Source organism: Nansenia antarctica (assembly GCF_963989245.1).
Source record: "Nansenia antarctica genome assembly, chromosome: 18".
Lineage (NCBI taxonomy): Eukaryota > Metazoa > Chordata > Actinopteri > Argentiniformes > Microstomatidae > Nansenia > Nansenia antarctica.
The window spans coordinates 20,670,606-20,685,553 of NC_137691.1; the positions used below are offsets into that span (position 1 = coordinate 20,670,606).

At 49.2% G+C, this 14,948-nt stretch overlaps 1 protein-coding gene across 1 annotated transcript in view; it reads left to right on the forward strand.

The window, feature by feature from the left end:
- wnk2 (WNK lysine deficient protein kinase 2) overlaps positions 1-14,711 on the forward strand; it is a gene marked incomplete at both ends in the record, with an annotated part of 31,222 nt that extends 16,511 nt beyond the window's left edge. Inside the window, 19 exons of the mRNA XM_080548047.1 lie at positions 594-740; positions 1,980-2,381; positions 3,516-3,941; positions 4,203-4,255; positions 4,754-4,916; positions 6,770-6,886; positions 7,155-7,325; positions 7,555-7,597; positions 7,777-7,965; positions 8,209-9,035; positions 9,318-9,375; positions 9,531-9,598; positions 10,056-10,657; positions 10,741-10,970; positions 11,176-11,388; positions 12,173-12,271; positions 13,049-13,093; positions 13,902-14,248; positions 14,397-14,711. Coding sequence (XP_080404173.1) covers positions 594-740; positions 1,980-2,381; positions 3,516-3,941; positions 4,203-4,255; positions 4,754-4,916; positions 6,770-6,886; positions 7,155-7,325; positions 7,555-7,597; positions 7,777-7,965; positions 8,209-9,035; positions 9,318-9,375; positions 9,531-9,598; positions 10,056-10,657; positions 10,741-10,970; positions 11,176-11,388; positions 12,173-12,271; positions 13,049-13,093; positions 13,902-14,248; positions 14,397-14,711 — 4,515 coding nt within the window. The remainder of the gene's footprint in view (positions 1-593; positions 741-1,979; positions 2,382-3,515; positions 3,942-4,202; positions 4,256-4,753; positions 4,917-6,769; positions 6,887-7,154; positions 7,326-7,554; positions 7,598-7,776; positions 7,966-8,208; positions 9,036-9,317; positions 9,376-9,530; positions 9,599-10,055; positions 10,658-10,740; positions 10,971-11,175; positions 11,389-12,172; positions 12,272-13,048; positions 13,094-13,901; positions 14,249-14,396) is intronic.
- Positions 14,712-14,948: the final 237 nt, after the last annotated feature.

The following is a 14,948-nucleotide window of genomic DNA, read 5'->3' on the forward strand; positions in this document are numbered from 1 at the left end:
CCATTGTCTCCACCATGTTGTCAGTCGCAGGACCAGCTCCCCCAGTCTCAGAGACAGGGGGGGGGGGGCTTATCGGCCAGCCCGTAGCCAGGGAGAGGCTGGGGTTCATGGCCCACCTGACGAGGGGGAGGGCCCAGAGAAGGCCCTGCTGCTATCACCACATGACACTGAGGGTGGACGGGTAGGTTAGATGAGGAGGCGTGGCCCTGCGAGACACGGGGCTAGTCTTTCTCCTGGCTCTCTTCACTTGCTTGGCTCAACTTCCTCTGTCCCTCCCAAGACCTCCCAGTGCAACAGTGTATCTGCTCCTGTTTCTCCCCCCAGCAGAAGTGGTTAGAATGGAGGTGTCCTGTGAGGGGTGGTGGAAGGATGGATGTTGGGTCAGTGCTATCCTAACGGCTGCATCCTTTCCTCTGTCACCCTGAAGACTGCGGTGTCTAGCGGCATTACCCATCATGCTACGGGTTGAGACCTCCCTGTGTGCTCCTGTGAATGACTGTATGATTGTTCAGCTTAAGATGCTGAAGTGATTATTAACGGTTGATCATTATGACTCATTTGTAAACGGCAGATGATCTCCCTCTGTGTTCCAGGCCGGTGCGGTGCTGATCCAGCCCCTGATGTCCACTGTTCCAGCCCCACCAGGCCCCGCGGTGCAGCAGAGCAGACTGACGTCACAGAACCTCCCAACCGCGGCCCCCATTGGACAGACACAGCTTACTGCCCCGCCCAATCAGGAGGTACGGGTGTGTATGAAAACTGTGTGTGTGTGTGTGTGTGTGTGTGTGTGTGTGTGTGTGTGTGTGTGTGTGCGTGCGCGAATGTGACGACGCGTAGGCGTATGCCTATTCCATCAGTATCATGAATATTCATGCAGTAAATTATTGGGAGGTGTGATTTTATTTATTTATTCATTTTCTTTCGTGTGTGTTTTATTTATTTTTGATCTCTCAGTACCATCTGTATCTCCACCCTGCTGTTCTCCTGCCCCAGGTAGACCCACCCTCCCTCAGTCAAACACTATGGGCTCCCTATGCAAGCCTCACTGGACCGGATCATTAGGAGTAATCCACTGGTCCTACAGCTAGCCACAGATGTGTGAAATCACAGCTCTTATTGTGATCGAGACTGTTTTCTTCAATGCGGAAAAGAGAACCAGACGTCTCCAGTGAGAATATCCAGATTATCAAGTATACACACATACTGATATATATATATATATATATATATATATATATATATATACTATCCTTGTCTCAAGGCAGTGACCAATACAATGCTTTGTTCACAGTACTCCAGATTCAACAAATAAACAAATAAACCCCAACATGGCTTACACTGATGACAGGCAATGACATGGAGAGACATTATACTATCATTGTGTGTGCGTGTGTGTGTGTGTGTGTGTGTGTGTGTGTGTGTGTGTATGTGTGCACATGTGTGTATGTGCGTGTGTGTCTGTGTATGTGTGTGTGTGTGTGTGTGAGAATATCCAGATTATCCAGTAAAAAGATGCAGACGCCCCCAGGCTTGTGTTCAACCAATAGAGAGATGTGCCAGTGATGTTATTTGTTGTCCGCTGTGAGTAACTTCCCCGAGCCCTGTGCGTTCCTGTCAGACAGCCAGAGTGTATGAGAGAAAATGAATGATGTCTGTCTAACAGGAGACCAACTAACCTTTTAAAATGACGCTTACTCACTCTCGCTCTTTCCTCTCTCCCTCTCTCTCTCTCTCTCCTACAGCAGTCTGCTAGCCAGCCTGACATACACACCGATCTCCTACAGACAGCTCCCAGCGCCCCCCCCCCTCTCCAGCCACTGCAGATCAGCACACAGGTGTGTAGTAGAGCTTGTCGTTCATGAGCGTCAGGTCAGATAGGGCTAACGCAGCACATTTTCTATTCAACGGATTCGATTCGTCGGGTTATCTGATGTTGATATCCCCTCTGAGCTGTCGTTGTGTTTTTTTTTCTTTCCTAGTTTCCCTCGCCGTACCCCGTCAGGCCGACAGCGGACAGCACCCCTAGTGGATGTGAGCCTGTCCTGTACTCCCCCGCTCCTCTGTCAGCTGTCTACCCCAGCAGTGCCCCCCCCGTGCCCGGCTCATATTACTCCCATGGACCCCCCCACCCGTCTCTGCCTTTCGCCCTCATGCAGGCTGTGCCCGTGCTGCCCCCGGGGGGCGCTGCTCAGACCCCAGTGGCCTTCTTGCCCCAGCAGGCCCCCGGCATCCCCCTGCTCGCCATGGCCACGCCTCTTAGTATCCCCCCACAGCAGCAGTTCTACCTGCCTGCCACTGAGCAGCAAGACTTCCACTCCCTGCCACACACCTCTCACCCTGCCTCCCTCCCTGAGCAAGACCCGGCAGAGCAACCTGTCCAGGTGAATATGCAGTGTTCATATCAAAACTCAAATGAAAAATCTCTAGCTTTGAGAGTCTCAGAATCAGAATCAGAATCAGAAGATTTTATTGCCATGACATGTAAACATGTTAGGAATTTGGTTTGGTACAGTGGAGTACGGTTTACAGCAGGACAGGTGCAAGACAGGACAAGACAGTGCAAACCAACATCATAGTGCAAGAGTCATAATAATATAAATATAAAGTGCAGAGATCAAGTGTTCAAGTGTTCATATCCAGACAGTCCAAAGCTCTCTGGGTGGGGGTGGAGGGAGGGTAGATAGATAGGGGTCAGGTCGGGGGGGGGGGGCAGCAGCATTTAGGAGCCGGATGGCTGTGGGGAAAAAGCTGTGTGCATGTCGGGCCTTCGCAGTTTTTAGAGACCGCACCCTCCTGCCTGAGGGGAGCGGGGCGAAGAGACCGTGTCCTGGGTGTGCGGGGTCAGCCATGATCTTCCTGGCCCTCCCCAAAGCCCTACTTTTAAACAGGGCCTCAAGGGGGGGCAAAGGGCAGCCAATCACCCTCTCCGCCAAGCGTATCACCCGCTGCAGCTTGGCCTTGTCCTTGGCCGCTGCAGCGGGGAACCAGATGATGATGGCGGAGGTGATGATGGACTCAATGATGGCCGTGTAGAAGTTCACCAGCGTGGTCTTTGGTAGGTGGAATTTCCTGAGCTGCCTCAGGAAAAACAGTCTCTTCTGGGCCTTTTTTGTGAGGGCGTCGATGTTGGGCCCCCACTTCAAGTCTCGAGAGACTGTCACCCCAAGGAAGCGGCATGACTCCACTGTGGTGACTGGAGTGCCTCCCAGTATGATTGGAGAGGGAGGGGGTGGGTTCCTCCTGAAGTCCACTATCAGCTCCACTGTCTTAAGAGCATTCAGCTGTCTGTGTGTGTGTGTGTGTGTGTGTGTGTGTGTGTGTGTCTGTGTGTGTGTGTGTGTGTGTCTGTGTGTGTGTGTGTGTGTCAGTATGTCACTGTGTCAGTGTGTCAATGCGCCTGTTTGTGTTCTCTGTTTGTGTGTGTTTATGAATGTGTTGACGACCATAAGGCTTAACACAGTGTCTGTCTGTAGCAGTGAAGGAGAGGTTCTGTAACATCTGATGCCTTCTCCCAGGTCCAGGCTGGCGCCCCTCAGGAGGCTCAGGGTGAGGCTCACGTGTCGGTCCACTCCGCCATGCCTGCTGTCCAGTCTCCACCGTGGAGGGGAGAGATGGGCCAGGAGGCTGCCGCAGCCCAGCCAGCCCAGACCTTTCCAGAGGCCTCTGCCCCAGCCCCAGCCACGGCCTCTGCCCCAGCCACGGTCACGGCCTCTGCCCCAGCCCCAGCCCCAGCCACGCTCCCAATCTCAGTCTCAATCCCGTCCGTAACCTCCGCCCCTACCTCAGCTCCTGCCGCAGCAGCGTCTGCCACAGCTCTGCAGCCCGCTGGCATCCAGACAGCAGCCCCGGGGCCTGACTGTGCCAGCCGCCTTCCCCCGACTCAGCAGAACCTGGACACTGCGTTTCCATCCACCTCTTCCCAACCGGAGCCCAGCCAAGAGGTACGCACCTCACTATGACGCACAGACAGTGCAGCACAAACCCACTCTGTTTGAACACTACAACACCTACTGCATGATACAGAGTATGGTTGTTAAGGCTGGAGTATGGTTGTTAAGGCTGGAGTATGGTTGTTAAGGCTGGTGTATGGTTGTTAAGGCCAGCTCTGTGTTGCCTACGTTATAAATCCTCTCACACTGCCCCATGATGAGATGATGAGATGATGAGACGCTCCATGACCCCGTCTGTTTCTCTGCTCTCAGGAGCCGCTGCAGGAGAGACCGATGCCCTTCTCCAGTTATGCCAGTTATGACAGGTGTGTGACCAGTTATGACAGGTAACAGTTATGACAGGTGTGTGACCAGTTATGACAGGTAACAGTTATGACAGGTAACAGTTATGACAGGTGTGTGACCAGTTATGACAGGTATGTGACCAGTTATGACAGGTGTGTGACCAGTTATGACAGGTGTGTGACCAGTTATGCCAGTTATGACAGGTATGTGACCAGTTATGACAGGTATGACAGGTATGCCAGTTATGACAGGTATGCCAGTTATGACAGGTGTGTGACCAGTTATGACAGGTGTGTGACCAGTTATGACAGGTGTGTGACCGTTGTGACCTTGACTTGAATGGTGTTGAATAAGACACATAATAATTTCTCCCTATGTACAGTATAGTTTTGAACACATCATTTGACACTAAACGTATAGCACTGTGATCTGTGACTATGGACACTAGTGGGCTATAATATTGCAGTCAACTGCACTGAAGAGAGGGTTGTTTGACCTCCTCATGTACTTGCCTATAGCGTCAACTCTGACGTAGCGTCTGGAAAAGAAATGAGCGACGGCTTGGAGGGCTCGGTCAGTGGCGGGAAGGGGGACGGGAAGCCCAGGAAACACCATCGCAAATCTGCCCGCACACGCTCACGACAAGAGAAGACCAACAAGTCCAAACTGAGCATGCTCAATGTGAGCCAGGCCACAATCTTCACATCAACAATCTAAATTGTTGATTGATTTAAGCTTACCCGATTGTTAGCTTTTCACTTGAAAGGCAGATTTACATATATGACAGCAGCTGGTGAAAGCGGGAACCAATCAAGTTGGCAACCAATCAAAATGTTCTGACTTTTATTCCGAAAAATGTAAATACATTTCAACGTTGCAAATGTTCAGACTTTTATTCGTTATTTTATTATTTATTACAATGTCAAATACATTTCAACATTGTTGAAAATCAATGACACACTCGCTAGTCGAGACAAAATATTGCAATGCAATGGATTCAGTGAGTAATCTCCACTACTCTACACCAGGGGTCACCAACTATATTTGTCCAAGTGCCAGAATTTTTCAAAGCATACACTGTGGGGGCCGGACTTTAATATATATATACGTATATATATATATATATATAATTATTTTATTTAGGCATACTATTGTATATAGTACTATTAGCATATTAATGTTTAATAATTTCATTTTCTTACTAAATTAATGTTATTAATGATTATTAGCCTATTATCAGTGTGAACAGACTCCTGACACCTATTATCCAACCAGCCACCAGGGGGCAATCGAGATATTTTGGCGTGCTGTGTGCCAAACTAAGTGGGGATCTGAAAGAGGTTATGGACAAAACAATGAAAATAATTAACTTCATCAGAGGAACTTCCAGTACGCAGCATCGCCTGTTCCGCAAGTTTGTGCTGGAATCTGAAGCCATTCACGAGGACCTCCAGCCTGATTTTAAGAAGTTGGCGTCAGAGGGGAGATGTTAGTTCTCTCATTAACAAAATGTGAGTATTGCAGACATAGGATTTTATTGTTGCTATGTTAAATGGCATGGTTTATTCATTGTTAAAGTGTAATTTAATGACCTGGTTATTACCGTTTTATTTGATATAGGCTACAGATGCCAGGCGATACCAGGATGCCGCGGTGAACGTTTGACTGACCGACTTGAAAACAACATTTCTGGCAATGAAGGCCTATCATTTGCCATGCTATTTTTTTTTATTTAAGTGATGTTAATCTGTTTCATTTTCTGACTGAGAAGTTAGTTATTTAAGTCACTGTTAATGTTACGAAATGTTAAACAAGAGCAACAAAGAGTGAAAAATAAAATAAAACGAAATGTTAAATAGGCCTATGAGTAGGCTATGTGAAAAAATAAAATACAACGAAATGTTAAATGAGAGCTATGAATTTGTCCTCATTCTTGCATGAGAATAGCGCTACGTCTGCTGCATTCCATTTAATAAAAGAGGGGAATTAGTTTCAGCTTCGCTACTGCTATTTAGTGCCCAACCAGAAGCAAGGCTGCAGCTTTGGGAATGAGGTAGGTCTGACTCCTCCTGCATTGTAAGAACTATATGAATCTATGATATGTTCTAAACGGTATTTCCCTCATTTTCGAATAAAAAAATAAATAAATAAAAAACTTTAAAAAAACCCGTAAAAACATCAATATTCGGCGGGCCCGATGGAAAGCTTTGGTGGGCCGCATCTGGCCCGCGGGCCGCCTGTTGGTGACCCATGCTCTACACTAACTAGGTAGTAGTGGGGATTACTCACCGAATCCATTGCATTGCAATATTTTGTCTTGACTAGCGAGTGAATCATTGATTTTCAACAACGTTGACATTTATTTACATTTTAATAAATAATACAATGTAGAATAAAAGTCTGAACAATTGGTCGGATGCCGACTTGTTCCCACTTTCACCAGCTGCTGTCACATATTTAATGCTCAGTATGTCTACTCCCCTTACAGGTTTGTGACACAGGTGATAAGATGATAAGATCTATTCCCCTTACAGGTTTGTGACACAGGTGATAAGATGGTAGAATGCCAGCTGGAGACACACAACCACAAAATGGTGACATTTAAGTTTGATTTGGATGGAGACGCTCCTGAGGAAATTGCCACTTACATGGTAAGGTTCCACTTCCTTCTGTCTGGGATGCTCTGATAAGCTCCATTCAAATGGCCCCCCTCCCAAATTTCGTTGTTTGGTACCTGTACTGTAGCAATGACAAATAAAGTCCATTCCATTCCATTCAACTGATCCAACTGTCAGGTGTTTCTCACTTCCCATATTGAAATTAAGTACACAACATGTATTTTTGTATCCGCTCAAACTTGTATAAATTATGCTAAATTGTTTTACATTTGATAAATGCCTCCATCCTGTTTGTCTTTAGGCAGAGAATGGTTTCATCCTACCCATAGAGAAGGAGATCTTCATTGACCAGCTAAAGGACATAGTGGACAAAGCTGAGGACATGCTGAGTGAGGACATGGAGGGGGAGAGGGTCTCCCCCCTTGGAGGCAGCCCCCAGCAGGGCCACAACTCTGGGGTGTCGGTGGGAGAGGTGAGGGGGTCCACTGAGAGACACAACTCGTTCACACAGACACTATGTACTCACATGCACTCACACACTTGTTACACAGACACTATGTACTCACATGCACTCACACACTTGTTACAGTGTATAGTGTATGTATAACATTCTCGTATTTCACATTTCTATCTGTCTGCCTATCTGTCTCTCTCTGTCTGTCTGTCCTTATCTGTCTGTCTGTCTGTCCGTCTCTCTGAAGAGTCAGCAGTCTGGAGCTGGCCAGCCTGTCTATCAGCAGAATGGTAAACGCCTCCATCAGTCTCCCTCTTTCTCTCTATCTCTCTCCTCTATTTTTTACTTTGTCACTTAACTATGTGTTTGATGACTTAACTATGTGTTTGATGACTTAACTATGTGTTTGATGACTTAACTATGTGTTTGATGACTTAACTATGTGTTTGATGACTATCTCCTCTCACAGTTCTTCATACTGGGAAGAGATGGTTTATAATCTGTCCTGTGGAGGAGACTCCCACATCCAGCCAGGAGACCCCATCGGATGGGACTACAACAGCTCCGTCTGATGGAGCTACAACTGCACTGTCCCCTGGGAGTGTGGTCACAGCCCAGCCTGCTGACAGTGGCACTGCAGGGCCATCTGCAGCCAAAGGTGAACCCCAGTCCTGAGGCACCACAGTCCCCTGCTGCCCTCTAGTGGCAAAGGAATTATTATCAAAATAATTTGAAGCTTAACTTGAGCAGTCAATGTGCAATACATTGATATGTATTCTGAAATGATAACTCTATGAGGTGTCTGGATGTGGTCCTGATATAGAATCTTGCATCAACACAGAATGTTCATCTTCTGTTTCTCATCGTATGTCATCTCTGCTCTTTCTGTTTCCTCATCCAGAAGTAAGGTCTTCCTCCACAGTGTCTGGGGGTAGTGGGGGCTTTACCTACGAGGGGTATGGACTCTGTAGCCCTCCTATCATGCCCTCCACAGACCCCCTACTCCTTGCCACTATGTCCCCTGGCCCAGAGGAGCACAGAGGGCAGCAGGCCCAGGCGGCCATGGCTCCAGCAGCGGTCCCCCCAGTCCTCCGCAGCTCCCTGTCCGAGGAGCTCCAGGGGGGCCGCCTGGGCTCCCTCTCCCCCATCCATGCTGCCCAGCAGATGGCCGAGATGGCGTGCGCTGCCTCCATGGTTGAGGATGTAACTTGCTGTCCGCTGGTCATGCCCCTGTCTCTGGATGTGGGTGGGGCCCACGGAGGGCCTCCTCTCGCCCCTCTACCAGCTCAGGACCCGGGCTCGGCCAGGGAGCTCCCGCCTCTCTCCTACCAGTCTGTCTCCCGTGGTGGCGACCGCTCCCAGCAGCCCGTGGTGCTCCAGCAGCCCTTCTCCAGTGTGGGCGGGGGGGGGGCCAAGGTGCCCTCCCTGCCCCAGAGCCCCGCGCCGTCATCCCAGCACGTGACGGGGCCCAGCGAGTCGGACGGAGAGGGGCGGGTGGGCCGGGGGAGCTTCGTGGACAGCACCATTAAGACTCTGGATGAGAAGCTGAGGAATCTGCTCTACCAGGAGTACGCCCCCATGTACCCGTCAGGCACCGCCGCGGAGACCCCGGGCTCAGGCACAGAGTACATCCAGTCTCCCCCCGGGCCAGATAGCGCCATGGGGGGGTCAGGGAACAGCACTCCTGGGCCTCTGGGGGAAGGACGCTACAGAACAGGGGAACAGCTGGTAAAGCCATGACTCAGCATATCCAGCACCAGTGAAAGGTTTGGACACACTTTCCCATTCAAGGAATTGAGTGGGGGAAGTGTGTCCAAACTTTTGACTGGTGCTGTACTATGTTGCCCTATTCCAGACCCAGAGTACTTTAATCGACATAGTTTGTGTCATCTTGTTAATGCCCTCTGAATACAGGCAACAGCGTACTTGACTTGTCTTCCCGCCCCCTCCATTTGTTTCTGCGTTTCACTCGTTTAACTGTCTCTCCGTCACTCCGCTCTTTCTCCTCAGCCTCAGATTCCGGAGAGGATGGACAGTTTGAGCACGCTCAGTGACTCTGCCGTGTGCGGTACGTACAACATGTGTGCTGATCCTCGCTGACAAGCTGTCTGTGAACATGACCATATCATTTACAGAGACCGTGGGCTGTGGTTGTTACTGCTGATGTATAGAACGAGAGTGAAAGGTGACTTAAAGAAATGTGGAAATCCCGTTTTTCCGCAGCTTCCATGTCTAAGAGACACATCCTACCCCATTCTGCTACCTGCTCCGGAACGAGAGGCCGATTCAAGGTATTCTAGAGCATTCTGGGGGTTTTTCACGCATTGTATGAGAGGGAGAAGAGGGACCATTTTTCTATGATCAGAATACGTAGTGCTACCCTACCACTATTTCTACTACCTAGTAACTATTCCTTGCAACCTACTCCGACCATCACTACAGCTGCTACTGAGCTAATCCTACTGTACTACCAGTACTATTGTAGCCTACGTAGCATACACTTCAACTAGCCTCCTCTACTATGTAGCCTACGTAGCATACACTTCAACTAGCCTCCTCTACTATGCTAAAGCTGAATGTGAGCTGACTGTCACACTGTTTTTTAGGACAACAGATGGCAATTAGCTTCTTGCTCAATCCGATGCATCCCATCTTCTTGTTTCCTGTTGACAATGAATGCATGTGCACACTGTCCTTCTCTAAAGCAAATAAACTCGACTAAAAAACATCATCTAAATTCTCGGCCAGATGATCTCCGCCCCGGCTGACGTGGTGACGAGAGGGGAGCTGAGGCAGAGCAGCTGGAGCAGCGCCACCTCTCCGGCACACCCTGCTGGTCACGGCGCGGAGCGCGCCCAGGCCGAGGCCGCGGCTCCCTCCTCCACCACCATCGGCCGCTTCTCCGTGGTCAGCGCCGGAGAGGACGATGTCACCCTGAGGACCAGCGCCAGCCGCTACTCCGCCCCGCCGGACTTCTACCTAGACACGCCCCCCTCCCTGGCCAAACGGGGCTCTCTGCCGCGGGCCCACACCTCCACCTCCGTCCCGGTGGACGTCACCGTGCACGCGCACGCACGCTTCCTCTCCTCCGACTCGGGGGCCGAGAGCAGCCCCGCCAAACTGGCCCCGGCCACGCCCTCTCGCCACGCCCGCTCCGAGCGCAGGGGAAGTGACCTCATGAAGAGGGCGGTGGCGTTCCTGCGCCGCTCAGGCCGCAGCAGCAGTGTGCAGAGCTCCGATTCGCCCAGTCGGCAGGGGGGCGTGCACGCCTCGGCCTACGTCAGCAGCGATAACGACTCTGAGGTGGAGGACTCGGATATGAAGAAAGAGCTGCAGAGACTAAGGGAGAAGTAAGCTCAGTGTGTTGATTTCTGGTGTGTTTCTGAAGTCCACTATCTTCTTACCTTAATCGTCTCGCTGTCTTCCATCCCAGGCATCTGAAGGAGATCTCTGAGCTGCAGGCTCATCAGAGGGGGGAGATTGATCTGTTGTACCGCCGGCTGGGTAAAGCTTCTCCCACCCTAGGGCTCTCACACACAGCGCCCCCTACAGGACGCAGGAAGAGGGCCAGCAAGCACAAATTGAAGGCCGGCAAACTACTCAGCCCTCTGGTGCAGCAGCTGAGGAACGTCACCAGCAAAACCAGTGACTCCAGCAGAACCAGTGAGTATCAGCAGAACCAGTGAGTATCAGCAGAACCAGTGAGTATCACTGTAACTGGGATCAGTAAATGTAGATGTAGTAGTAGATGTATACAATGTAGAAGCATGGAATCTTCTATATTTTGTGTTACGGAATGTGAGAGTAGAGGAATAGAGAGTACAGAGTGTGTGTGTGTGTGTGTGTGTGTGTGTGTGTGTATGTTCAGATGAACCCACAGTGAACTTGAACGGGTCTCCAGCCAAAGGCTCAGTCATGTCAGACAGCAGGGCCTGTTCAGGTACCAGCCGCCTTCCCACCACCACCTCAGAGCCTGTTCAGACCCAGCAGCCCTGCTCCCTCAAGAGCTCCCTCTCCTCCGACAACATCTACGCTGGCCTACACGGAGAGGGAACAGGCCCTCACGGCCCACCGGGCCAAGGTACCCCCAGACTACAGATCTCCGTCATCGAAGTCATTTGTGCTACAGATACAGATGGAGGTTCTGATGTTTAGAGTGAGAGCTGTAACCCAATACATGACTTGCACCGATAAATTGCAACGGTAGTTGTACTGATTGAATAGTGTCACAATGTGCTATATGTTACAGCAGTTGGTGAAAGCGGGAACAAGTCGGCAACCAATCAAAATGTTCCCAAAAACATCAGAAAAATGTAAATAAATGTCATCGCTGTTGAAAATCAATGACACACTCACTAGTTGAGTCAAAATATTACAACGCAATGGATTCAGTGAGTAATCCCCACTACTACGTAGTTAACTATAACACTACTTTACATTGTTAGCAAAAGCCCGAATCCATATTGCGTTGCAATATTTCGGCTTGACTAGCGAGAGTGTCATTGATTTTCAACAACGTTGACATTTATTTACATGTTTCAGAATAAAAGTCAGGATATTTGGTCGGTTGCCGACTTGTTCCTGCTTTCAACAGCTGCGGTCACATGTTAGCCAGCAGAGTAAGTTAGCCATGTCAGAATTGTACTCTTTGTATCCGTACATTGATGTAATAAAAGCAATTCTGATTCTGATTCGGTTGAAGGTGGCAATGTCGGGTTGTGATATGGTTTGGTGGCCAACCGCTGGGCACATGTCATGTGGTTGATGTGGGGCTTTGAGAGGGTTACTGGTCAGAGCTGTGTGCTCTTCTTACGCTGGTGTTATGTGTCTCTTCTGTTCCTTCTTCCCTATGCTCCCCTTCACAGGCTGGCCTCCTTACCCTCAACCGACTGAACGAGTGACCTATAAATCCAGTAGCAAACCACGCGCTAGATTCCTCAGTGGGCCTGTGTCTCTGTCCATCTGTTTGTATCTCCTCTCCTCCCATGGCTTCACTCTACCTCCCCTCTGTTCTTCTTGTCTCTCTTCTTCTCTCCTCTCATGCCCCTCTCTTCCTCTCCTCTTTAGCTTTCCTATTTATTTTCTATCTATCTTTCTATCTATCTATCTATCTATCTACCTATCTATCTATATATCTATCTATCTATCTATCTATCTATCAATCAAACACATTCCTCCCCACTTCATTCTCCAGCTCTCCTCTCTTCTTGGCTCTTTTCCCTTTCCTCCTCCCTGTCACTTTTTCCTCAGTATCTCCCTGTCTGTCTCTTAGTGGAATGTGTCTCTCTGTGTTGTTGTTGCATGTACACTAATGCGCTTCAGCAGCACTCCATGCTGTGCACAGAACCTGAGCAACGTGGGGGTTAGCCCTGTGCCCCCCCAGTCATGTGCAGTGGACCCATCTGCATGGCTACACATGGGTTTGCTCTCCAACTAATCACTCTGTTGGTCTCTCTCTCTCTCTCTCTCTCTCTCTCTCTCTCTCTCTCTCTCTCTCTCTCTCTCTCTCTCTCTCTGTTCTAAGGGAACCACTCACAGTGGTTCACGTCTGGAGTGTCTGCATGATTGGCCCGTCCAGCCATTTAGATGTCTGACACTTAACCTTGCTTTCCCCCAGTTTGTAATATTGTTTTAGAGTGTGTTTCCATCTGGCTTTTAAGTTGCTTTGTTTGGCAGTGCTGTTGTATGTGTTCATGTTTCTGTCTTTGTACTGGGTGAAGTCCTCTCTATTTTTCTCACAGGGTCAACTCTGAAGCGACTCTGTCTTGGCAAAGAGCGCGGTGCAAGTGAGTAGAGTCAGGTTAACCTTCCTCTTCTGTTTGTTTCATTTTCCAACTTTGCTGCTTTCGGTCAAAATTGACCGGTGTGTTTTGCACAGTGATATCTCTGGAACCCCTTATCCAATTTTGATGGTTGACATCTCATTTGAACAGTCAAAGCAAGTAGAATCAAGGGGTGGCAGACAGAATGACACCAGGGGTTAAGTTCATATTATAATTTTGCAGCAAGTTCAAAGATAGTGTTTACTGTACATTACTGTATATTATAAACATGCCTGCCATGTAGGCTGTGTGTACTGGAGATGGAAATTATTTAGTTAGTGTTGTAGCTGAGATTCTTCCCGTTCCATTGTTGTATGGGATGTATTGACTCATTTCCTATGGTGGTCAATTCTGACCGGAAACATCATAGGTGTGACACGGTTCAATAAATCCCCCAAAATGCAATGCAATTCAATGCAATCAAGTGTACATGTATATGCTCAGGGGCCTAGGGTGGAGGATAACATAAGGTCTTGAGGCAATCGGATGAAAAACACAATATTTATGATTACAAACAAAGTCATTCGGTCAGATTTGACCGTGAACACAAGAGGGAGGTTTAGACATTATATTGTGAGATTTATTTAATTTTCTACTGTGTTTTGCTTACATATATACATATTTCAATATTTATCTTTAGAGGTTTCCTCATAATCTGATAATTACTTTTAGCTATGATTACTTCGAGAAGCATTACCAATATGTTAAGCAGTTAGCAATAGAGTTAGTTTTTGACTCAGTGCCACAGTCTAAAGAGTGTGATGTCTCCCAGGGTCAGGAGCGGGACCAGGAGCATCCAACCAGCCACCGCAACAGACAACGACCTCCACCCCACCTCCCCATCAGCCAGTGGTGGGGCTGGCACAAGCCCAGGCCAATAACAGCAACAACAAGACAGGCACCTACCCTGGGGCCTACATGGGCACCTACCCTGGGGCCTACATGGGCACCAATGCCGGGAACTTTGCAGACGACTTCCACAGGCTGGTGGACGACTGGGCTCAGGAGATGTTTGCTGTCACCCACAGGCCACGGCCCAACTCCCTCATCCTCAACGGGCAGCAGCTATGGGACGAGGGTGCACTACAAGCTCGAGCCAGACTGGCAAGTGCTCCAGATGTGAGTAACTGTTGTTGCCAAACGGTCTGCATTTGTATGTACCGTATGCATATTTATGAGGGGAGAATGTATGCAGTTGGGTGATTTTTGTGTGGAGAGAATGTGTATGACTGTTTTGAAAGCTTACCTCCATTATGTTTCTCCATAGTCACCATCCAGGACAGCCCCTAGCACTATTGGCAACCAGCTACCCCTCTCATGGCCGGTGATTGACAGCCACCCGTCAGGCATGAGGACCAGCCCCTCTGCAGAGGTCCATCCTGGCTATGTGCTGCCAGCTGCTTCTGGCCAGTTTGGAGGGTTGCTGCCCTCGCCTCTCTGTGTGACCCAGTGGCCCGGGCTGCTGGCCCCCCTTAGTTCAGGGGGTTTTGCGTTCCCTGCCGTGCCACCAGCCTGGGCTGCCCACCCCCCAGCTCCTGCTCCACCCTACGAGCCCCCCGACCCTAAAACCAGGACCCTCTAACCCCTGTAGCATTATGTCTTCCAAATATGTTACCAAAAAATTCCTATGTAATTACAGCTTTTGTGTACATACAGTATGTAATTGTAAACTATATATATTTAACCGGCATGTTTGTATATAGTAAGCATTTGTACATAGCCCATGTATGTTACATGACCCTTCCGCATTTACATACCTAAAATGTATGTACATAAGCCATGTGTTTGTCTTATCTCCTGTGTGAATACGCTATAGTGT